The sequence below is a fragment of the Corythoichthys intestinalis genome, chromosome 11, assembly GCF_030265065.1.
Source record: "Corythoichthys intestinalis isolate RoL2023-P3 chromosome 11, ASM3026506v1, whole genome shotgun sequence".
Taxonomy (NCBI): Eukaryota; Metazoa; Chordata; class Actinopteri; order Syngnathiformes; family Syngnathidae; genus Corythoichthys; species Corythoichthys intestinalis.
The window spans coordinates 4328881-4354392 of NC_080405.1; the positions used below are offsets into that span (position 1 = coordinate 4328881).

The 25512-nt window shown below is 39.3% G+C and overlaps 1 protein-coding gene and 1 long non-coding RNA gene across 3 annotated transcripts in view; one reads left to right on the top strand and one right to left on the bottom strand.

Annotated features, from left to right (window-relative positions):
* The window catches only part of LOC130923676 (uncharacterized), a 34494-nt gene extending 14262 nt beyond the window's left edge, over positions 1–20232 (bottom strand). The window contains exon 1 of the long non-coding RNA XR_009064749.1: positions 19617–20232. This is a non-coding gene — a long non-coding RNA (uncharacterized LOC130923676). The remainder of the gene's footprint in view (positions 1–19616) is intronic.
* Positions 4102–25512, top strand: part of LOC130923664 (WD repeat-containing protein 76-like) — a 36104-nt gene continuing 14693 nt past the window's right edge. Inside the window, exons 1-6 of one of the 2 annotated variants that reach the window (XM_057849520.1) lie at positions 4102–4299; positions 4753–4863; positions 5001–5087; positions 9574–9660; positions 9766–9827; positions 17253–17367. In XM_057849520.1, the coding sequence (XP_057705503.1) occupies positions 4261–4299; positions 4753–4863; positions 5001–5087; positions 9574–9660; positions 9766–9827; positions 17253–17367 (501 nt within the window). In that variant the 5' untranslated portion in view covers positions 4102–4260. The remainder of the gene's footprint in view (positions 4300–4752; positions 4864–5000; positions 5088–9573; positions 9661–9765; positions 9828–17252; positions 17368–25512) is intronic. The other variant, XM_057849521.1, reaches the window with a different exon arrangement.

Genomic DNA, 25512 nt, shown 5'->3' on the forward strand with positions numbered 1-25512 from the left:
CGCTTCTTTCTCAAGCTTCTCCACATAAGGAGTCTTGTCGTTCTTCTTGCTTTTTTCCATTTTGATGTAACATTGGCGTGACTGCGTGCGTGATTGTCAACAAAACAAACGTGACTGCAGCGGATGTAGACCTGTGGCCTATGCTACGAACGGAGTTCAACCTCCCCAGAAGTAATCCTGCTTATCAGCGGGTAACCGGAGTTGACAAAACCTGGTTATCTAGTTTGTGGTCAATCGGTGCTACGACGCTGATTATGAGGTTGCTTAGTTGATCCTGTGTCAACCCAGTCAGAGTTACTGCGCGTTCACATAAAAGGGGGCGGAGACCAGAGTCAAACACTACTTTTGACGATGGCACGGGCACCTTACTTCACGGAGGAGGAATGCGTGATAATCATGTGGAGTTATATAGTTATATTTATTTCACTTTTTATTTATTTCATTCTTGCACTCTTGTTCCTCCGGAGGTGCAACCATGAAATAATTTTATCTGTCACGTTTGCTCGTCAAAGTTTCTAACGTCTGATTGGTTGCTCAGCAAAGCAAGTCTTAACTAGTCGATCTCAGATAACAGATTGACGCCTGAGGCATTGGCTAATTTTTATATACACCCGATACATAAGATGGCAGTGTAGATATGTATAATCTGAAAAATAATTGCTCCCTCAAAATCACAAAGATGACGAAGATTAGTAGCGTGGTCAGTGTAGCGAGGAAACTGTGAGGAGAACTCCACCAGCAGCCCATGGTGGAGTCCAGTCTGTAGGTTCTACATCGCGCGGGCCAGCGCCTTTAAACGGGCTTATGTCTGCTTACGGGAAACTCTAGTATACCTCAGAAGTGGAACGGTCCTTGGATATCTCCCTGATTTTATTATTATTTTTTATCAAGTTTTGAAATAAGGCTAAATGACAGAAATAACTAGCAGTTTTCTAAGTAGTTTTACTCTGAACTCCGACATCATTTTTACATCATAATGATTTAGTTTGGGTCCAGGGGTGCTCCAGTGTCTCTCTAAAGTGGACCAGTTGTCGAATGGGTCACCGTTTTTTTTCCTTCATATATTTAATAAAGGGACTTGCGCTCTGAAGCCACCTCATTGCATTCTGAAGCCAGCGCATTGCATTACCGTAATGCACATAATGCAAACAATAATCCAAATGAGGGGCGGCTGGTTTGGCTTCGTTTTTACGAGTGGAGGCTGGTTTGACCGCAGTTCTAAACTATCGAAAACTCTTCGATCAACATCTTGCTCTGACAGAGCCGAGATGATGCCAATAACGTTAATTAATTGCTGTTTTGTAGGACATGTACTCAGGGTCCAAATTTCCTGCTTCAATTTGTTCTGAGAAATCTAACATGTCCCGAGAGAGCTCATGCAAAATCTCAGATAACGCCGCCATGTTGGGAAGAAATAGGAAGCAATCGCTTATTACTCGATCAACACGCCCGCCCACTGAGTTTGATGAGCCAATGACAGATAAAATTATTTCATGCGGCCACACGGGGAACAAGAGTGCAAGAATGAAATAAATAAAAAGTGAAATAAATAAATATTGAAATAAATAAATAAATGATGAAATAAATAAAAATAGAAATAAATAAATAAATAATGAAATAAATGAATAAAAGTTGAAATACATGAATAAAAATTGAAATTAATAAATAAAAATCGAAATAAATAAATAAAAGTTGAAATAAATGAATAAAAATTGAAATAAATAAATATAAATTGAAATAAATATTGAAATAAATATGAATCGAAATAAATAAATATAAATTGAAATAAATAAAAATTGAAATAAATAAATATAAATCGAAATAAATAAATAAAAATTGAAATAAATAAATAAAAATTGAAATAAATATTGAAATAAATAAATAAATATTGAAATAAAAGCATTTTAATGACACTTTTAATTATTTATTTAATTGTGTATTTATTTATTGAATTTTTGCACTCCTGGTCCTCCATATCAATATGCCAGTTTACTCATGTCCATGAAAAGAAATAAAGCCTGCTGTCAGGACAATAAAATAAGATTTAGTACGTTAACTGTAAGAAAGAATTTATAGTGCATTACCACATGAAGATGGATGATTGTATGTTTAGTCCCATTGACTGTATGAATATGTCCTTTGAACATCTTCAGAGTAGAGGTTAGAGCGGGCCTAAAAAAAATCCAGCCCGACCCGGCCCGAGCCGATCAATTAACTTGATTTTTAGGCCTGAGCCCGATACCCCCCTGCAATTTTATGTTATATTTGTGAGGACTCAAGAGAAGGAAATGCGGGGATACGATACGTGGTTGCGTTTTGTGTGATCACATTTGTGACGATGCCTGTTGCATAATGATAAAAAAATTAAAGCCCGTATTTTGTAACGAATTCCCACAATTAAACAAGACTGTAAGATGCATATTCAATAAACATTTATATCTTTTATATTTTTGTGTCTGTTCTATCTGGCGGATAGTGGATTTGACATTTATTTTAATCTCTTCGAGTTGGCAGAAAAAAACGCAAGTTTTCTCAATGTTTGAATAGTCTACATATTATTATAATTGCATTTACACAACAAAATAACAATGGAAAAGTTTATTAGATATATTTCTTGTATGCGAGCAAAGCTCCACACCATTCGTTTACATTCAGCGAAGCCGACACAGGTTTCTGAATAGCATTTTCAACAATCAATTTGAAGCGTTTCCATACCCCACTCCTACCACTTTCCGAATCGCACGGCATACTGTGTTCTTACTCAGATATTCAGCATCACCGATGGAATACATATACAGTATTGTCCGCTGGCAGAAGAGCGCAAAGACAGGCCCACAATCTACGCGTTTGTGAGGGCCTGACTTCGGCGGGTTACATTAGTGATGTCCGCCTCGATCAGCTGGCACAGGTAACGAATTCCCTCAGCTGAAAATCTATATCTTTCATGGAGACCATCGTCCGGGTACGCCAGCGGATTCTGGCGGTCTCCAAAAACCCATGTCCTCCAAAGAGAGCCCCTCACAATCCGTGCGCCGATGTCGTACGGGTCATCCAGGTACGCTGTCATTGTCGATGACACGTCTGCGGAGGAGTGCTGTTTGAATATAGTGTGGTTAATTGGAATCCTGGGGTTAAGCAAGATCCAACTCTGAGACGACCAGGTTTGCTGTGTGGCGTGTGTTGCCATGGCAACGTTCCCCGGTTTCAACATATCCACCTTTTGTAGTCCCATTTAGCCGATAAATTATGCTGCATGTGATTAAGTTACTCTCGAAGTTACCCTGCTAAGCCAGAAAACCGGCTTTATAGTACAGGCCACTGGTCACTGAGATGCACGAAAGATGGCGGCTCAGGTGGTGGTGATGAAATAGGTGACAAGAACCGATAAGCTTTGTTGTCATGGAAGTTGTCACTCCCAAAACTTTTCCTCCCATGAATCTATTTGGAATTGTGAGCATAGCATTGTGAGCTTTGTTCAGATTTAATCAGCGTACGCAAATAGGGCTCTGCGTTTCTTACCTTAGCTGAACCCCTTAGACTTACTCACCGAACCCCTGGGGTTCGAACGAACCTGGGTTAAGAAGCACTGATTTAAACTGACTGGACAGGCCGTGAATGCTCATCTATGAAGGCCACTGACAGCGCTGTCAATGGCACCCAATGAATTAAAAGAGTGCTCTGTAAGTAAAAAAAAAAAAAAAATCAACACAAGTCATAATTCATGCACGAAACGGTTAAACTGGGAGGACTGGATTTGAATGCTCATCTTTTAGTGCCATTGATGGCTCTAGACAGCCAACACATTTTGACTGAGAGGCCTCGATCCATCCATCCATCCATCCATCATCTACAGTTTCGCCCACTTAAAATGGATCTAACGTCTTGATGGCAGCCATCAAGGTTAATTATGTCATGCTCTATTGTTGCAGTACCGCATTCTGCCAGAGAACGGCGATCTAACACACGTGAGAACTGAAGGAGAGCTATGCGCATGCTAGCCTGGACAATGCGGAAGTAGAGCTAAATTTCTAGGACGCTCATTGGCCGTGGACTGCTCGTTTTTTATGACGACACAAAAAAATGACCAATGCGCAGGCGGGAATCTGTTACCAAACACTCACCGCTAGCTTGTTACAAAACGTAAAACGCGCGAATTCGAGGAACTTCTTACAAAACACAACTTCTACCGGAGCAGCGTGGAACTCGTATCCTTATAAGTTTAAGTACTTCGTTCCTGAAGTGCCTAAAAAAAGCAACTCAATGGAGGGTAGACGTTCAAAGCGCAACGCTGACGCCAAGGTATATATATACATATATATATATATATATATATACATTTTTTTTTTTTTTTAAACAGATGGCAGATACTGTACGTTTTATCTTTTTTTCTGCGAGTCGACTGCTTTGACCAGGTGTTTCAATCAAATATAAAAGGAAAATAATTGTAAACGAATGTCATCTTTTGTACAAGTCACATATCACAGCTAAAGAATAAAAAGAACATAATTCACATGTACAGATTGACTTGACATGCCAGTCAAGAAAACTTAAAAAACGTTTTGAGTAACTAGTTAAATATGATGGAAAGGTCATTCAAAACCTTTCACATTCAAGTTAACAATTTAAAAACGATATACAACGTCGCAGGATATATAATCGTATTGAAACAAAAGATGAAAATGAAATTCAGTTTTATGGGGCACTATAAAGTCAGAATGTGGCATCCCCAAGCGTCTGTTCTCATTCACTTAGCAGGAGATGACACCAGTCCAGATAGATGAAGTCTGCAAATCATCTCGAAACATCCTGGCACCCAAGCGCCTTCAATACACTCCTCCTCATGCACCACAGCCCATGAGGAAGGTGAGACTCTTATCAGCATGTAGGCAAACTGCTTTTGTAAATTATTCGATTTCTTTGGATAGTTCAGGGGAGTAGCTATTGTAGTTACAGTCCTATCAAAGTAACACTATTTCATTTTTGTCCAACTCCCTAACAAGCACAACTTTGAAAATCTGCAACATGAAGAGGATCATTCAAATGATGAAGAAGAGGATCATTCAAATGATGAAGAAAGCAACGTGGAGGTAAAAGTCTTTAAGTGTATGTACTCTATGTACTCTTAAGTATAAGTACTCTTTCAGCGCCACTGACGGCCAGGGAGGCTGAAAGTCACTCACAGCAGGGGGTGCTGAGGATCCTTTTTAGTTTTTCCCCATCCAAAAACAGCTGTTTTGGTCCAAATTTATCATGCTCACGTGTTTTCTCCATACAAGGCGTGCACAGTGGCAGTACACAGTACATTCTGGATAGTTTAAAGTAGCCTAGTAGTAGTGCGTAGAGACGACATTCTATTTCACCGACTGTGATATGTAAAAGTATCTGAACCTCTTGGAATTTCTCACATTTATGCATAAAATCCCCATCAAATGTGATCTGATGTTTGTAAAAATCACACAGATGAAAAAACTGTCTGCTTTACCTTAAACCACCCAAACATTTATAGGTTTTCATATTTTAATGAGGATAGCATGAAAACAATGACAGAAGGAGGAAAAATAAGTATGTGAACGCTCTGCCTAAGGCGGGGGTCAGCAACCTGTGTTTTGACAGCCGCATGCGGCTCTTTAGCGCTGCCCTAGTGGCTCCCTGAAGCATTTTCAAAAATGTTAAAAAATGGAAGAAGATAGAAGTAGAGGGAAATATACTTTTTGTTTTGATATGGTTTCTGTAGTAGGACAAAAATGACACAAACATTCATAATGTTTTCCAGTGCTGTAAAAATGTGTAAAATAAATATTAAATTTCTACATTTCTGTCAACTAAGATTTGCGTCATAGGCTGCGACACACGCTTGACTGCGCTTGACACTGACACGAGTTCAGAGCATTTCGACTCTTCGGCCAATCGTGAAGCGAGAATAACGAAACGTCACTGTCCAGCGCAGGCCCCCTGAGGGGATAGTGAGGGCGAGTGGATAGTGTACCTACACCGGGAGATAATAAAGCGTGGAAAACCGTTCACAGATGTTGAGTAGATGAAGGAGACATTCATCAAAATATCAGAACACCTATTTGCAGACTTCAAAAACAAAACCGAGATAATTAAAAAATATATATACAGTGGGGAGAACAAGTATTTGATACACTGCCAATGGGTTTTCCCATTGGCAGTGTATCAAAGACATGCCCAGATAAGGGTCATGTTATGCACATTCCATTTTGTGGTTTTTTGAAACCTCAAAATAAAAATGACATAAAAAATTAGATTTCTTTATGGCATTTCTATAATTTCATAAAAGCAATGAAACAAGTCATTAATAGTGTAATGAACTTAAACTTGAGGTGGCATCATACAACAGAGTTGTCACATGGTGCGTTGGATGCACTGCAGAGAAAATAAACATTAAACCATGAAGGCTCATTATGTATTTTTAACCGACTTAGTCATTTTGATAGTAGGCTAATATAGCTAATACAGATAGGCATGTGTTGCCTTCATTATTAGGCTTATTTTAAGGCTTTAATTTTTTGCGGATCCATACACATTTCTTTTTCGTTTTTTGGGTCCAATATGGCTCTTTCAACATTTTGGGTTGCCGACCTGTGGCCTAAGGAGACTGAAAGAGCAATTGAAACCAATTTTTACCAAACAATTTAAGTCAGGTGTGTGCCCAATCACTGATGAGTGGTTTAAAGCTGCCCTGCCCGCGATAAAACACACCACTGGTAAGAATTGTCTTGATAAGACCCATTGTCTGATGTGCATCGTGGCTCGGTCAGAAGAGCTGTCTGAAAACCTGCGATCATGGATTGTTGATTTGTATAAAGCTGGGAAAGGATACAAAACATCTCTAAAATTCTGGATGTTGATCAATCGACACAGAGAGGTTGTCTACCAATGGAGAGAGTTTGGCACTGTTGTTGCTCTCCCAAGGAGTGGCCGTCCATCAAAGATGACGCCAAGAGTTCAGCGCTGAGTACTCGGAGAGGTAACCAAAAGAACCCTAGAGTGTTTGCTAAAGACACAGTAATCACTGGCACAGTCCAATATCTGTGTGCACACATCAACTATAAGTAAAACTATGGCCAAGATTGGTGTTCATGGGCAGACTTCACGGAAGAAGCCACTGCTGTATAAACAAAACATTGTAGCTCGTTTAATGTTTGCAAAAAGGCACTTGGACACTCCACAGAAGTTTTGGCAAAATATTTTGTGGACTGATGAAACCGAAGTTGATTTTTTTTTAAGGTAACACACAACGTCATGTGTGGAGGAAAAGTGGAACCGCTCACCAACATCAACACCTCATCCCCACCGTGAAGCATGGTGTATTGCTACTTCAGGGCCTGGACAACTTGCAATCATTAATGGAAGAATGAATTCAAAAGTTTATCAGGATGTTTTGCAGGAAAACCTGAGGCCATCTGTCAGACAGTTGAAACTAAAAAGAGGATGGATGCTGCAACAATACAATGATCCAAAACACAGAGGTAAATCAACTTGACTGGTTTCAGAAGAACAAAATACTCGTTCTGGAGTGGCCAAGTCTAAGTCCAGACTTGAACCCCATTGAGATGCTGTGGCACGACCTAAAGACAGCGATTCAAGCCAGAAGTCCCAGGAATCTGACTACAGCGGTTTTGTCGAGAAGAATGGGCCAAGATTAGTCTTTATCGATGTGCCAGACTGATCTGCATCTACAGGAAGCGTCTGGTCGAAGTTATTGCTGCCAAAGGAGGGCCCACAAAATATTAAATGTGATGGTTCATTTACTTATTTTTTCCCCCTTCTGTCATTGTTTGCATACTATCCTCATTAAAGTATGAAAACCTATACATATTGGGTGGTTTTAGTAAAAGCAGACACTTTTTTCATCTGTGTGATTTTGAAAAAGATCTGATCACATTTGATGGTGATTTTATGCAGTAAGGTGAAAAATTCCAAAAGGTTCAGATCCTTTTTCATACCACTGTACAGTGTGTATTGGACTTTTTGTATTGGAAATAAAAGCGCCCACCCCAGAGCTAGATGTCGAGGTGACACGAACAGCCCCTTTTCACAACACTCAAATAAATTGCACATGAATATCCAACAGTGCTCTGCACGGCGGCAGCTCAGCAGCAACAACAAACAATAATATGACTACAATGCAAGCATGTCTTAACTATTTGAAGACACAAAGGGTGGAGGGCTTCATTGTTAGGCTCAGTGTCGGTGGTACGTTGCTCCCGTTTGGGCTAGTTATTCACCAGAATCATCTCGACGGTCTAAATCTGCAGTTGATTTCCTCGCTGGGCACGATTATAGAACTGTTTGAGGTAGGAATCTTGGGGCACCTAATGATTCGATTCAATTACGATTCAGAGGCTACGATTCCATTATAATACAATTGTTGATGGACCCCCTCGCTTTTACTATTTTGTATATCAGTTCCAAAACTGTTCAAAAATCATCTCAGGCTAAACCGAACTACTATTTCAGTATCAAGTTAACAGTTCAAAACTTTAAATAAAATACTGAAGTCCCCATTCTCTATTGGCAGCTTTAAACTACATTCAATTAATTTAATGTTGTGAATCGACCATTATAGTTGTTAAAATTGCTCCCATTATTCCATATTTTCCCTTCTGTCTACTTTCGATGTGAAAGTTATAAAACTGTTTCATCATATAAAGACGGATTCAAGTCAAGACTTTGCCGATTGAGGAGTATTTTAGATAAAAAGTTAATTAGGTTTGCTACAACAAAGCCTTCCAGAGAAGTCTACTGCTTTAAGATGGCGGCTGTTTACTAATGGCAGCAAGTCTGTTTTTTCGCATCTAGTTCTATATATGTGTGATATGACCGTAGCATTACGTGGCCGTGTGTTTGTAGCAACTAGCAACTGGGCGTTGTTTTTAGCGGCTGTCGGCCGTTCTCTCGGTCAGTTTCTCAGCGTCCCGAAGACGGCGCTGGCTGTGTTTTAGTTCCGCTTTACTTGGTATATTTAAATAATCGGAATTTGCATGTTTGTGAATGGTTCTCGAATCTTCCACGCCCGAATCGCGAATAATCTAAAAAAATTTCGCACGCCTCTAAGAACTGTCCTCATAATCATCTTCATTTTCAACCTCCAATTGACTTCTAGAAAATTTCGCTGTTTTGTAAAAAAAAATTTTTTTAAATCGCTAATTCATTTTTGCGCCATGTTAACGCCTCCTCTGTCAACAGGTAACATTTCTGTTCCAATAGTATCATATTCAACGTGACCTGGTAGAAAGAAAGGTGTATGACCATGTTATTATCAAATGAAAAAGAACTTTCAACATATATATTTAATCCTCTAAGTTGAATAAGCCATTGTTTCAATATGTTTTATTATTATTTATTTTTTAACACAAAAAAAAAGAATCTACCAAAAACTTTTTTCCTCCTCAACACAACAGGGGGTGTTGCACCTCCCTCAGCACCCCACTTCCGGCGCCACTGTTGACTGCAATCCATTTTGAATGATCGCTGTCAGTCAAAATTGATTGAGCTTTTACCGCTGTCAATGGCACGGAAAAATGAGTGTTCATTTTCTCCTGACAGGGCTTAGGACTCTCAGCCTATGAACTGGAGCGTCTGGAGAACATCAAGCAGAACCAAGCCTTCCTCTCCTCTATCAATCTGCCTCAGGTACTCTAGATCGTGAACATGACATCTTTTATCTTAAGGTTAAATTATTAAAAAGTTCAATTTCTGTGAATATTCCCTGGTATGACATCTTCTATTTTCCTGAAGGCATTCCATGACTTAAAACAATCATCAGCAAAACGGCAGCTTCCTCAGAAGGGACTGAAAAGGTATTGACTCAGCTGTTGTCAGTGTTGTTTTTGGATGCCCTTATAAATTGTGTAAGTCTTACTCTTCTTGACAAAATACTTGTTAAGTCTCAAGGCTGTTTCACACTAGTGGCAGCCCAGTGTGAAAAGCGGCCCGCAGCAAGAGCAAAACGGGAGAAGCCACGTAGGCTGATGTAGACACTGTCAGGAAGTGAATAGCGGGTGGACTCGAGCAAGCATATGTACTATAGTCCCAACAGCCAATGCATTTATTTTTTGCTCAAGAAAACAGCTACTTTTCCTATTTCAAGGAGTAGGAGAGATTATAATTGCCCTGTAAAGAGTTTTACTAGATTTCGTGAGAAGGTGAAGATTGATTGATTGATTTATTGATTGATTGATTGATTGACCCTAACCCGACCCCTTTGTCCACTACATCAGCATGAATCAGAATCTGAATTTACAACAGTTCAATAATGCCTAAAGAACAATGGTTGGCATCACTTAACATTTTCTCAAAATAAATAATATCATTCATTTCTATAATTACAGAAAAAGGTCTTTGTATTTTATCTTAAACACTCAAATTAGCGCTTTTCTTTAGGTCCTCAGTAATTTATTACACAAGTCCACACCACAAATTGAAAGACAAAAGCTCTTTTTTGTCATACGGTGATACTGCTTTTTGAAGTTCAGCCCCCCCCCCCCCCCCCATTATACCCTCCTTGTCTATTTGAAAATAAAACTTTTTCCGAGCCTTAAACATGATTATGTTGATTTTAACTTTGACCAGATCTAGGAATTTTAACTCCTTGGATTCTAAGAACAATCTATTTGTATTTGTATCTATTCTTATTACCTTTTTTTTTTGAAGTACCACAAGTGACTGTAAATTGCTGGGATATGTATTGCCCCAAACCTCCACACAGTAGCTGAGGTATGGCATTACTCATGAAGAGTACAAGATATGGTGTGCTTTATAATTTAAAAAGGGTTTCGTTTTGTTTAGTAGTCAAACACTCTTTGCCAGTTTTGTTTTTATATTCTTTATTTGTGACTTCCAATTCAACTGTTCATCCAGTATTACAACGAAAAATTTAGTCTCAGTTACTCGTTCAATTTCACTATTATCTATAATCAGGGGTGCACATATTTTTTTTGCCCAGGTTCTCAGAGGAGGACCTGGAGATGTGACTTGGTCCTCATTGAGCTTGAGAGCCGACCCGCCTGATGCGATAAAATTATGACAAGCTTTAATTAGAGCCAAATACCTTTAATTAATTATATTAACAATTAATGCCTGATTAACATCAACTGGCACAACAAAATTGCCATTACTTTGAAGTGAAATGTAAAGAAATAAACATAAAAGCAGTACTAATTCAAAATAAAGGGCATTATGCGGCTCCCACATTAACTCCAAGCCTTTGTAAAAGTGGGATGTCCTCCTCCTCATAAGAGCTCATTGAACGTGCATGTTTAGCTTTGTGAAATGCGAGCAAAAACACGTTTGTCAGTGCATGGCGCTGCTCTTCATTAACTTTATTCCGCCACTTGTCCATAGGGCGAGTGGGGTGCCGCCTGACATCGATAGTTTGCTTAATTGCCACATGCTCTGTTTTTTTCGTGCATTTCAAAGTTTGGATGGCTGAAATTCTTGGACCCTACATAAAATGCGCTGCTCTTATCAGCGATTCTCACGGCAAATTTTGTACCACATATCCGTGCGAGCATCATTTACTTCTAGCTATGGTACCTCCTGCAGCCACTTTTCAGCAAAAGTCCTTTTTTCGGTAGCTCCGGTGACGTCTCTGTCGTCTGTCTGTCCTTTGACGGGGGTGGGGGAACACGGAAATAATTACTCAGTGGGGCCTGCCTCCGACATTTTGAGAAGTGATTATCTCGTGTCCGCCGCAAATACAGTGGTCAGCCATCGGTACGCAAAAGCGTATGGAAGCCGTTGAGGGCCAGCGCGTTTGTATACGTCCAGTACGCATGCGCGCATGCGGACCACTTATGTGCACCCCTGTCTATAATTATCTTTTCTTCAGTTTGTCTTTTTATTTCCAATTAAAATGTATTTACTTTTTTCTGTATTTATTGGTAATTTGTTGAGCCTGAACTAGGCCTGTCGCGATACCAAATTTTAGTGTGCGATAATTTATCTCATAAATTATTGCGATACGCGATATTATCGCGCGCCCCCCCCCCCCCCCAATTTTTTTTTAACCATTTTACAATAACACAGTGAGAATACAGTATATATCAATAGATCAAGTACACCCATTTAAACGCGATAAATATTTACTCTTAAATTCAAAAATACTTTTTAAGAAATCACAACTGAAAACAATAGACCATGCCTCTTAAGTAAAAGCCAACAATATTAACACCGCACAGAAACACAGAACGAATAAAATGTGTTTTTCGAGAAAAAAAGGATAAAATTGCACTTAATAACTAAGCATTTAGGCAAATGAAAACTCTTTTCCCCTCATAGCTTATGCTATGGTGTTCCATAAGGATGCAGCGATACAGTTAAGTCACGGTTCGGTACGATTTTCGATACGGGGGACACGATTTTCGATCGGATTCAATAAATTTAATGCGCTGTTAAAAAAAAAAAAAAAAAAAAAAAAAATTGTATTTTTTGTTTCTTTTTTTTTTTGCTAACGAGCAAAAATTAAATTGCCATCATATAGGGCTCTCCAAACCCTTTACAGCGCACTTGTCTTGCCGCACCTCAGCTACTGCTTAGAGATCTGGGGGCACACGTACACAACGCACCTTTGTCCACTTTTTATCCTTCAAAAAAAGGCAATTAGGATTATTCATAAAGCACCGTTCAGAGCGCACACAAACAAACTTTACATCAAGTCCAAGCTATTAAAATTTTATGACTTTGTTATCTTCAAAACTGCTCAAATAATGTATAAGGCCCACGCAAACAGTCTCCCGCCTAACCTACAAGCTCTATTCCAGCTAAGGGAATCAACCTACGACCTGAGAGGAATCAGATTGTTTTCCTATCGGGCAACTAGGACAACATTAAAATCTTTTTCGATTACGAACATTGGGGCTCGCCTATGGAATACATGTGATGCAGCGCTTACGAGTATAAAATCATTGAGTTACCTCAAAAAGATGTACAAAGAAACTATAATAAATCGCTTCAGGGACCAAAATGAGTCATAGCTGCACTGCACACACACTTCCGCTACAAGTTGTTCCCACAGCAAAAAAAAAAAAGAAAAGGCAAACAAAGGAAGATTAAATGTCAGGGACAGAGACATTGCTTGCTCTGAAGATATGCCCTCCAGTAAAATTAGATTACTGATCTGCCATTGCAATGTGAGCGCTGTGTTTAACCTGCTGTGACATGGAGCTCCTTGACTGGACACTCATTGGACAAGATATTTTCTACAATGAGACCTACACCAAACCAACGGCTATTTAACACAAACATGCTAGACTGTGCGTCCCGGGTTGTTGGGGGACGGGTATCGATAAGCATTTGCTTTTTTCCCGTCTTTCCTTTGTCTGTCATCGTCTTTTTCGGGCAAATTATTCCATAGTCTGTGTCAATGTTTCTCCTTTCTGGCCAAACTATCCCACACTCTGTAACTGTCAATGATTCTGATGATGATGACAATGACAATAAATTCCTTCATTCATTCATATAAACATGCATTTTAGTGCATAATATTTATGTGCTTACTTCTTACTGATCTCAAGAAATTTTGTATAAAAGTGCTGAGAACAATCTTTACTGTTTGTAAAGTGAGGTGGGGCACACTGTTGGTTGCTACAGCTCTCTTAGCAGCTAGGTTTACTACATGAGCAAGACATCCTATTTGTGGTCCGAATCCATCTGTGTCACATACTGAATTAACTATATTTGCAGCATTATCTAAAGTCACTGGGATGGATTGATTTGGCCTTCTTAACTTCCTTTCAGTCATGGTGGTTTATAATTCATCGATGTAGTATATGGACTACGTGTCCCATAATCACTCTGGGCTCACGTAGCCAATGGCATGGGACGTAGCACTTCTAGTTTGCTATTTCATGATATCTAGTGTGTGCGCGCATAAAAAAGTTAGCAAACGCCACAGAAGCCACGTCTGCTCATTACTGCACAACACCAGCATACGACAATCGACTTTCATAAACAGGACGAGTTTGAAGCACAGCGCTCTTAATTTGCCACTCAGTGTTCATCATGTCAGCTGTCCGTTGTCAAAGCGAGGTTGTTCGTAGCAGCCAAGTCAGTAACAATGTTTTGGCAGACTTCTTTGTAAATATCCGGTGTTAAGCCGAAAAATAGCCGCCCCGCGTGAAAGGCCACCCCTGACGGGAGCGCCCACACGTCAACAACACCGGCACGCCGGAGATGGTCCGCAGTCAATCTGGAGCACTGACGCGGCTGGTATACGTTGAACAATGGGATATAATGGGAACGATTGGACCCGGCGCAATTTTTTCCTGGACCTGGAAGGAAAATGCATTTTGCGTAGTTGGTAACAAGGAATCCGAACTTTTAACAGCACGTCTGCCGCACGTGCACATGCACGTGCAGGCGAGGCGATAAATCGCAGCGGAAAAATTACCGCCTTCATTTTTATTTATCGTGCGATAAATGGAATTATTGCATATTGCGACAGGCTTAGCCTGAACCAGTGATTCAGATATGTTAATTCAGTCAATACCTCATGCGTCAGATTCTTTAAATTTTTTCCTGAGCATAGGATGTTAGTGTCATCTGCAAAAAGTAAAAATTTTAATTTTTGGGATGTCATACATAGGTCATTGATAAACCGTGTAGAGTTTTGGACCCAATACAGAGCCCTGTGGTACTCCAACTGTAATGTCCAATAACGATGACCTGTAATCACCAATCTGTACGTACTGTTTACGATTTCCCATGTAACTTTTTATATACGTATGATGGAAACTATGACACATTTTCTTGTCGTTGTCGTCTCATCAGATTAAAACTGGCATTTATGTCGTTATGTTTTCGTCTCCAAAGACACGTTTTTAGCTCATTGTAGTCTTCTAGTCAAGAAACCTCAGTTGGTCGATTAAATATTTTTGCATCAATGGCTGTGATCTTCATGTTTTGCTTCTTGATTCCACTGTATTTCAAACCTGCAAAATATGAGCAAGTGTAGTCTCTAGAGGTGTGCATCGGCACTGCCCTCACGATTCGATTCGATTACGATTCAGAGGGCCACGATTCGATTCAATTCGATTCGATTCAGAGGGTCACGATTCGGTTCGGTTCGATTCGGCAAGGCATCGCGATGCATTAAAGCCTGGGATGCATTAAAATTCTAAAGCAAAGCATATTTTTCGTGAATCATGAGGCAACACAAGCGGTCAGACATTAAACAACTTTTTATTGACTCTTGTGTCACTCCTGGTTGAAGTCAAATGAAAATAGTATACTTTCAGATATATATTTAAAAAAAAAAACATCACAGCATTTAATTAGTGCTTTGAATGAGACCAGAGCTTTCTCTTTTTTTTTTACACACAGTAGCAGCCTTTCACACAGTGCAACATCTGAACTCCTGTGCAAAATCAGTAATAAGAGTTACTGTATTTTAGTCACAACGACCCATCAATAAAAATATTCAAGTAAATATTAAAGAAAACGACAAAGAAAATATTGTAGTGCAGCAGCATCTTATCGCAAAATGTCAATCATTTACGTGCGGGTCGAGTCGGGTCAGGCCGGACTTCTCTCTCGCTAACTTTTTTAAATAAATATATATTTGCAGACTAAAATGATGTATGGAAGTTAAACTAAGGAATACTTGTTATAAAATAAATAAATTGGGAAAAAAAAAAAAAAAAAAACAGAGAAGGCGCTTTGGTAATCCCAACCATGAGCCACAGTTGAGACAGTGCATTGGTTGCGCACATGAACGCCGTGGCCCCGCCCTCCTTTTAATCTTCCCCTCGCGCTCTCGTGCTCTCCGCGTCTGCATCCTGGTATTTCCTTTTCGGATTTCGATATAGAGCACCAAGAGGCGAAAAGCAAACTAAAGACGGGGGGATTGAAAAGGCAAGAATCCACGAGTGGTGTGTGGAAAGGATTTAAATTGATAGTGGAAGATGCATACAGAAAAATGTGTCAGCCTGGCCGAATGCAACAAATGTGGCGCGCGCTTTGCTCTCGTACGAGAGCAGAAAGACTGGCACCTTCACGCTGAGCAGGCATTTTAAAAACAGTACTGGCCTTCAAGATGATATTAGTCACACATCGTTATTATCATTTGTTTCGAGGGCTGCGCCTCTTCGTGCTAAGCAGGACATCGTGGAGTTCGTGCATGGTGTTCCTTAAAATGTTATTATTTATTTTGTTTCAGCTTGTTCTTTTGTGTTCTGATGCGAGTCATTAAAATAAAGAATGTTATTTAAAAGTTTTTGAGTTTATTTTTGCATATGCACCTGTTCCTCTGTCAGAGAGGCGCGTCCATGCATTTGAGCACAATATCCGAAACAGAAATATATTTAACATACATTTGCAGCGTTATTTCGTTGTCTACGCTCATTTATAATGATAATAAAAATATGTAGACTTTTTAAACATTAAGAAAACTCACGTTTTTTTCTGCCAACTCGAAGAAATTAAAATAAATGTCTGTTGCTGCATTATGCCAAGTAAATGAGCATAAACTATCCACCTGATAGAACAGACACACAAATATAAACGATATAAATGTTTATTGAATACGCATCTTACAGTCTTGTTTATCTGGGAGAATTTGTGACAAAAGACAGGTTTTAATTTATCATTATGCACATAGGCATCGTCACAAATGTGATCACACAAAACGCAACCACGCATTGCATCCCCGCATTTGCTCCTCCTGCTGAAACGGGCTCAGGCCTACAAATGAAATGTACATTTTCGGGGGGGTTTCGGGCTCGAGCCTACAAATAAAACGTAAAATTTCGGGCTCTCGGCCTTTAATACACGCGGGCCGGGTCGAGTCGGGCTGGATTTTTTTAGACCCAAACTAAGCTCTAATCGAGAGAGCAGAGAGATACGACATAACATAACAATGGCTGAAGCGGAGAAAGAGGGAGCGAGAAAGATTATTGATGCACCTAACACATTGAAAGCGGACGTCTGGAGACATTTTGGCTTCTACGAGGTTGGTGGGAAACTTGACCAGAGTTAGGTGGTGTGTAAAAAATGAAACATGAGAATAATAATAAAAATGGGGAAACCAAATCCGTTGCATCACCGGAATTGCGCAGGGAAGATTTTTGAACGTACTTATATATTTTAAAATGCGCTGAATCGATTCGGCTTGTTACCCGCATTGAATCGAATCGTCCATGCCCCGCATCGGGATGCATCGCCGCATCGATTATTGTTGACACCCTTAGTAGTCTCACTACTTCTGCAATGCTCTTCTGTGGTGGCAGGTCATCGCCAGTGGTGAAAGAAGTCCTCCCTCCTCGGAAGTCTCTGCGTCTCCAAAACAAATCGCCTCTTCCCAGTTCATTTCCAGAACTGATGAAAATAGAGATTCCAGAACAGGTAGTCTTACTAAAAACACTTTTTGTGTTTAGCCTTTGCAGTGTTTTGTCTTTCCTCTTCTTATATAAGCTGTTTTGTACACTCCCAGCTAGGCCTGCACAGTATATCGTTTAAACATATTTGCTCTGAGTTGCCTGCGGAAATTCCATGCCATACTGTTAAAAACAGTCACATAACGTTAAAAAGAAATCAATTGCCAATGTTGCTCACAGCTTCAGATGATCAGGAAATTATCAACATTATTGCGCCAATTTTAAAAAAAATTTTGAAAAAAACTTTTAATTCTAGACTTGAAAAGTCCTTGGAGAAACATCAAATACTAAATGCAGGACAATATGGGTTTAGAACACAAAGAAGTACGTCAATGGCGATAATTGAGGCAGTAGAGCAAATTACTAATGCACTTGACCAAAAAAGATATGTGGTTGGTATTTTGTTGACCTCAAGAAGGCCTTTGACACAATAAATCATTCAATTTTACTTGAAAGATTAGAAAAAATGGTGTTCGTGGGGTAGCTGGGGACTGGGTGAAAAGTTATATAACAGGTAGGGAACAATATTTTAAAATAAGCTCTATTCATCAGATAAACTGGGTGTTTCTTGTGGGGTTTCACAGGGTTCAGTGTTAGGGCCTAAGCTTTTCTCTGTACAGTGATACCTCTACATACGAAGTTAATTCATTCCAGGACCTTGTTTGTAAGGTTGTTGTTGTTGTTGTCGTTTTTTTTTGTTTTTTGACTGAAAACCATAAGTTTTCTTCATCCCATTCCCTTTCAGGCATTCTGTGTGTTGGTTTTTTTTTTTGTCATTGCTGAAAGCAGAAGAACTTTATTTGTTAAAATGAATGTAACTGCCTGAAATGAAATGAAAAACAAAACAAAACAAAAACATCACCATCGCAATGTGCGCATGTGCAATAGTCACATCGCAGGATGTGCAATTGTTTTTTAACATGTAAACTAAAACTACAGTAGAGCTGTCCCGACTAGTCGACGTCATCAATGTAAATGCGTCGATGAGCACAACATCCCGTCGACGGTTAATGAAGGCGTAGACTTCATAACCTATTGACATGACACGGGAAACAGGGCCGATTCGTAAGGGGCCTATTTTCAAAAACTTCAAATTCAAATATTTACAAGACCAAAGCTGCTACTGACCTAAAACCAAAACAGGCACCTACCTTAGCCATATATGAGTCTCCATGAGCAGCGGCATCAAAAAATTCAAAGTCGTTCTCTTATAAAATCCCGTTTAATTATTTTCTGTATAAGTATAACACAATTTAAAATGGCTATAAAAGTCTCAGATTTTACACTAGATGCACAAAAATCACCAAATGCAGAAATAATCACCTATATTTTCTGGATCAATAGCAATATCTAACATATCATATATGAGTTTTTGACCAAAGTAGCAACTTAATTTTTTTTTTTCCAAAAGTTTTCAACCGCTAATAAATCACTCAGTTTAACATCAGAAACTTAATACTTGAGGAAAACATGCAGAATCAATTATAAATAATATGTAAATAGATTATTAATAAATTCTATATACAATCACAACTTATTATAGAATAGAATAGCCCTTGATTATCATTATACCACTATATACTGTTAGCGAATGAGGCTAGCGGCCGCCATATGTAAACAGAGCTTTTCTAGTGAAAATTCTTGTGAATAAATGCTTAAATCCCCAAATTCTTCATAGATATGGACGTAAACAGTCTTGATTTTTGGTTAAAAGCAAAGAAACCGTGCAGTTAGCGTTTATTTTACATATATTGACGAAGTACAATGCTACTTTGTTAGCGAATGAGGCTAGCGGCCGCCATATGTAAACAGAGCTTTTCTGGCGAAAATTCTTGTGAATAAATGCTTAAATCCCCGAATTCTTCATACATTTGGACGTAAAACGGTCTCGATTCTTAGTTAAAAGCAAAGAAACCGTGAAGTTAGCGTTTATTTTACGTATATTGACAAAGTACAATGCTACTATGTTAGCGAAAAAGGCTAGCCGCCGCCTGGCGTAAATGCTGCTTTTGTGGCGAAAATTCTTGTGACCAAATGCTTAAATCCCTGAATTCTTTATAGATATGGATGTAAATCAGTCTCGAGTCTTGTTAAAAGTAAACTATGAGGCTAGTCAGTTATGAAAATTAGCCGCCTCCATGTGTAAACAAAGAAGAAAATTTCTGCAAAAAAAATGCTTCAATCACGCATGCATGGTATGAAAAATATGATACTTACCTTGGATCCTCGGACAAATCATTCCTGAGACAAGCTGTCCTGTACAACTTTCGCAGTTAAATCCAAACGTGAGTAAATCCAAGCTTAAATCCGACATGAGCATGTGCCGTCTTCGGCTACTACTAAATGAAGCTCGGCCCCCTCTGATAAGGCGTCGCACGAAGAATGACGAAGTGACACGTCAATAGTGATGATGTGTATGAAGAAGGGTTAAAAAAATATATATACGTGGAAAGTTATCTCAATCTAGATCCAAGTGGTTAGCTCGCCATCAAAATCCAGAACAGTTGGTCCAATATCCAATCTGACACAAAGGCCAATTGAAACAAGGTCTAAGGAAAAGAAAAAACCTGACCTGTCAATTGACAGTGTCAGAGCAATTATGAGTTTCAATTTAAATCTGTAGCTCAATGATGAGATACATCTCTTTTTCTTTTCAACTAAATTCACATTGCACATAAAATAATTGAAATTGACATAAAGTATACAGTACATATATTTAAACAATTAACAATTTTAAACAGCTTAACAATTCTAACTTTCTTTTTAAATGTTCTCCTTTAAGTAAAAATTAAGGAAACAATAAACATTCCATTAACTCAATGAGGTGGTGAAACCTACATGTCCCCTCAAAACACATTCCTTCTGTGAACATCAGAGCTTAACTACATGCTCACCGATCTCTCACACCGTGTCTTGAACACAGTTGTGCCGCGTTTTTTCGCTCCACGTGTTGGTCTTGCTCTACAGATAAAATGGCAACGTAGCATGTTAGCACGCTATGCTAACGTTAGCGCGGACTTTTTGCTAACGCTAGCAGCGAGGAGATGGTAAATGGTGCTATACTTATATAGCGCTTTTCCACCTTTCAAGGCGCTCAAAGCGCTTTACACTATCTCGCCATCCACCTACTAACCAACTACAGAGCACAGCAAACTCGCTCGTAGTGAGAATAATACCTAGCTTCTCATAAATTGCAACAATATATATCAATGTTTAACTTAACTCACATTTTTCTTTTCTGTAGATAAGCTTTTCAGGTTGTGTGTTCACTTGCCTGTTAGGCACTTCTCTCTGTCTGTTTGCGTTGCTGCTCAATTGTGTTCTGCAATCTATTGTGCTACCTACTGAAACATACGAGGGCGGGACTTCCTGCCATAAGAGCAACTAATAGGCTGAATTATTGTTTGCAATCGTTTTATTTATTTATCATTACGTTGATAAAAATAATTCTAATTAAATGTGAAATAATATATTTCACAAAATTTATTAAACAATTATATACACATTTATTTTTCTATTGTGCACTTTTGCTCATGTGGGTTACACTAGCTTAGCTGCACGTTGGCCGTGAATGAAGACCTAAAGCGTCGTCACCCAGTTGTAATTTTGGAAGACAACAGGAGACAAGTTGGCAGATTTTAAGTCCATCTAACTAACTAAAGACATTCTTTATTGAAGTTGCTAACCCTGTCGCGATATGCAATAAGTCAATTTATTGCATGGTAAATAAAAAATTTTCACGGCTGCGTTTTATCGCCGAGTACGTGCGTGCCTGTACACATTTGTGCGTGTTGATGGCATATGAGACGCCAGTTCTTTACACAGATGTTTATTGGTCATCAACACGCCGTAGAACTAAAGTTCAGACATACAAAATAAGGAAACACATCTATATTAAACACTGTAAACGTTAGCATTGCTACATTGAGGCTAATGGGGGAAAATGGCAACCTACTTTAGCCTGCTATAAAACATTGGCAGTCTTCTCCAAAACGCGACTTAAAGGTTAAAAGGTGGCACTTCAAACATGAAAAATCGCTGGTTAACAGCTTACGGTTAGCGGTTTAGCAAATGTACTTACGGTGAACATTTAAAAAAATAATAGCACGTCATCTTCGTCATATAAATAACAATTTCTGGAGTTAATCCCACATATTTCAGAATTCAGATTGTACACTAAGAATAGCTTTAAAATGACAGCCTTCTTGAAAAATTTGATTGGCAATGAATAATTATTATAATATATAAAGTACAGTGATCCCTCGCTACTTCGCGCTTCGAATTTCATGGTTTCAGTCTATCGCAGATTTTTTTCAGTCAAAAAAAATATATATATACATAATAAAAAATTTAAATAATGGAGAAAATATGGTGTAAAATCTGCCCGTTCCCTAACAGAAGGCAAGGAGAGCCCGCCCAACTCATATTCCACCGCTGTGATTCGCTGGCCAGCATCACTCGGGAATATCGCAAGCTGATTGGCCGAGGTGTTTAACCTTGCTGCTATCGAAGGAAAATGGCTCCAAAGAGTCCTCCGCCTGCTCAATCCTCTAGCGAACCCTAGAAGAAAAGAAAAATGATGACCGTGCACGAGAAAGTTCAATTACTGGACATGTTTAAAGTTGGCCGCAGCTATGTGTCTGTTGCACGCCATTATGGACTAAACGAATCGACCGTTCGTTACATAAAAAAAGACTAGGCGAAAATCCGAAAGACCGCCTCAATGTCGTTTTCCAGGGACACTAAGCGAGTCGTGACTCCCCTCAACAAGACAATAGTAAAAATGGAAAATGCACTATAAGTGTGGATATCGGACTGTCGGGAAAAGAAGGTGATTCTCGACACAAACATGATTCGGGCAAAAGCCAAAGCACTGTATTATAGCCTCATTCCTGAAGGAGAGTTGAATGAAGGTGGCGGTGATGCCGACTACGACGAAGATGAACCACAGCCTAGTACCAGTGCTTCAAGTGAAGAAAATTGTGGTTTTGTTGGTTCGAAAAATTCAAAAAGAGGTTTGGACTTCGCAGCGTTACATTGCATGGGGAGGCCTCCCCGGGGGCCCATGACGCAGCTGTCCGTTACGTTGAGGACCAATTTCCCAAATTAATTGAAGAGGGTGGCTATCTCCCGGAGCAGGTGTTTAACCTGGACGAGACTGGCCTTTTTTGGAAGAGGACGTTCCTTTTCAAGGAATAAGTGAAGAGGCAAGGCTTTAAGGCCCACAAAGATCGCGTGACTCTCAAGCTTCTCAATAAATCATTTTTACCTTCATATCCATTGTTCTGGAGTTTTTTCTTCATTTATCAAGATCATCAGTGTGGTGAGTACATTTTATTCATCTTATGCATGTTATTGAATATTAATATTGCATTTACTTTTCTAACTAGTGTACTGTAGACACAAAAAATATATAAAGAATGTAATATACATAAAATACAATTCTCCTGTATCCAAGCAGCTGAACAGGACAGGTTTTTAAAAAAAAAAAAAAAAAATTGGGGTCGCTACTTCGCAGTTTTTCACTTATCGCGGTGGGTTCTGGTCCCCATTAACTGCGAAAAACGAGTGATCACTGTAGTATATTATTAATGCTATTTTTTTTTTTTTAAGATTTTTTTTTAACCCAGTTGGAAAGGAACATACATTCCATTCTTTTGCACTAGTGAATGCTATCAGCATTTGACCTCATTGTATATTTGTGATTTATTATTGTTATTTACGTGTTTATTTGGACTTTAATAAAGAATTCAAGTGTTCTAAAATGTTTTTTGAGAATTAATAAGCGTCAACAAAAATTTCATTGCTAAATTTGTAATAAAATATATATATATTAAATTAGTCGACTAATCGTCAAATTAGTCGGCTGACTAATCGGGACAAAAATAGTCATTTGGGACAGCTCTAATGTAAACTTTTGTTTTACTTAATAAAAGCAGCAAGTGTGCAGATCCCGGATCCCTTTTATATACGGCAAGCCTGGATTAAACTGCATAATATAAATTAAGGATTTCCCCAATCCGATTAAAAATCGGGCTGATCGCGCCATTTGTCAGAGAATCGGAATCGGGTGAAAAGGATCGGGTTTTTAATATTAAAAAATATATATTAATGTTTTTCTGCTTCATGCTCGTACAGCGCCACAGCCTCTCACCATCCCTCCTGTGAGGCAGTGCGAACAAGCTGTTTTTCTTAGTCACCAGTGCAGCTGGCGTTTGGTACTTAACGTTAAAGATGGTTGACCGGTGTGTAACTTTGATCGGGCCTGAGAAGCCTCAGTAGCTCTATGATCAAAGGCACAAATGTGTTAATCGTCGTTAAACTTGCAGCCCAGTCTGAAGTATGCCGTGCCAACTCATTTATTGTCTAAATGAGAGGCTGTTCTCAGGAGCATGAGCGTCAAAGTGTGAATGAATTTGAGTGGACTCACTCAATGAAGCATTAATAAAAACAAACATTTTTCTGTTATTCTTGTTTAAAAATACAGTGATACCTCAGCTCACAAACATAATTGGTTCCCAGAAAGTGTGTGTAAGGCGAAAAGTTCGTCTTCCGAACATTTATTTCCCATAAGAAACCATTAAAATGAGAATAATCCGTTCCCAGGTCCCCATAAAACATAATTTTCTACTAAATTAGCCTTAAAACTACACAAAAATATACCTTATTTTCTTTAATGTCTTCTTAGGCTTAACACTAGCCTGTGGTGGGGTCTTTTTCAGTCCCATAATAGCAAAGGTACACTCAATATGGTCTAAAATGTCTATCAAACACAAACCACGTCCGCACTCAACGAAAGGGAGGGGAAGAACTGGGACGCCGTGAGCGTGCGTCAGCTTCTCGTGGCGCTGTTCGACCGCGTGGTTTGGTTCGTCCGCCGAAAACTAGTTCGTCAGCAGAGACTATATGCTCGCGAATTTAATGTTCTTGAGGCGAAAAGTTTGTGAGCTTAAGCGTTCGTGAGCTGAGGTATCACTGTAATTCACATTTGACGGCGGCATGGTGGGTTAGCCCATCCACCGCACAGTTCTGGAATTGTGGGTGCAATGCCGGCTCAGGCCTTCCTGTGTGGAGTTTGCATGTTCTTCTCATGCCTGTGTGCTGATTGAACACTCCAAATTGTCTGTGTGTGTGTGTGTGTGTGTGTGTGTGTGTGTGTGTGTGTGTGTGTGTGTGTGTGTGTGTGTGTGTGTGTGTGTGTGTGTGTGTGTGTGTGTGTGTGTGTGTGTGTCTTTATTTGCCCTGCGACTGGCTAGCAACCTGTTCAGGGTGTACCCTGCCTTTTGCCTGGAGCTCCAGCACCCCAGCGACCCTCGTGAGGATAAGCGGTTCAGAAGATGAATGAATGAAGGAATTATATGAATGTTATGGAGAGTGATTAAAAGTATGACATTAAAGGTGATGCAATGAAAAATGTGGGCCCACCTACATTTTGTGCTGCTGCACCTTAAGACAGAGCTATTCAAGTTACAGTGCTGGCCAAAAGTATTGGCATCCCTGCAATTCTGTTCAATTTCTCCCACAAAATGATTGCAATTACAAATGCTTTGGTCGTAACATGTTCATTTACTTTGCTTGCAATGAAAAAACATAAAAGAGAATGGGAAAAAATAAAATAAATAAGTCATCACAAAACTCCAAAAATGGGCCGGACAAAAGTATTGGCACCCTCAGCCTAATACTTTGTAGCACAACCTTTAGACGAAATAACTGCGAACAACTGCTTCCGGTATCATTCACTGAGATTCCTACAATGCTCTGCTGGAATTTTAGACCATTCTTCTTTGGCCAACTGCCCCAGGTCTCTCAAATTTGAAGGGTGCCTTCTCCAAACTGCCATTTTTTATCTTTCCACAGGTGTTCTATGGGATTCAGGTCTCGACCCATTGCTCGCCACTATAGAAGTCTCCAATGTTTTCTGTCAAACCATTTTCTAGTGCTTTTTTAAGTGTGTTTTGGGTCATTGTGCTGCTGTAAGACCCATGACCTCAGAGGGAGACACAACTTTCTCACACTGGGCCCTACATTATGCTGCAAAATTTGTTGGTAGTCTTCAGACTTCATAATACCATGCACACGGTCAAGCAGTCCAGTGCCAGCAGCAGCAAAGCAA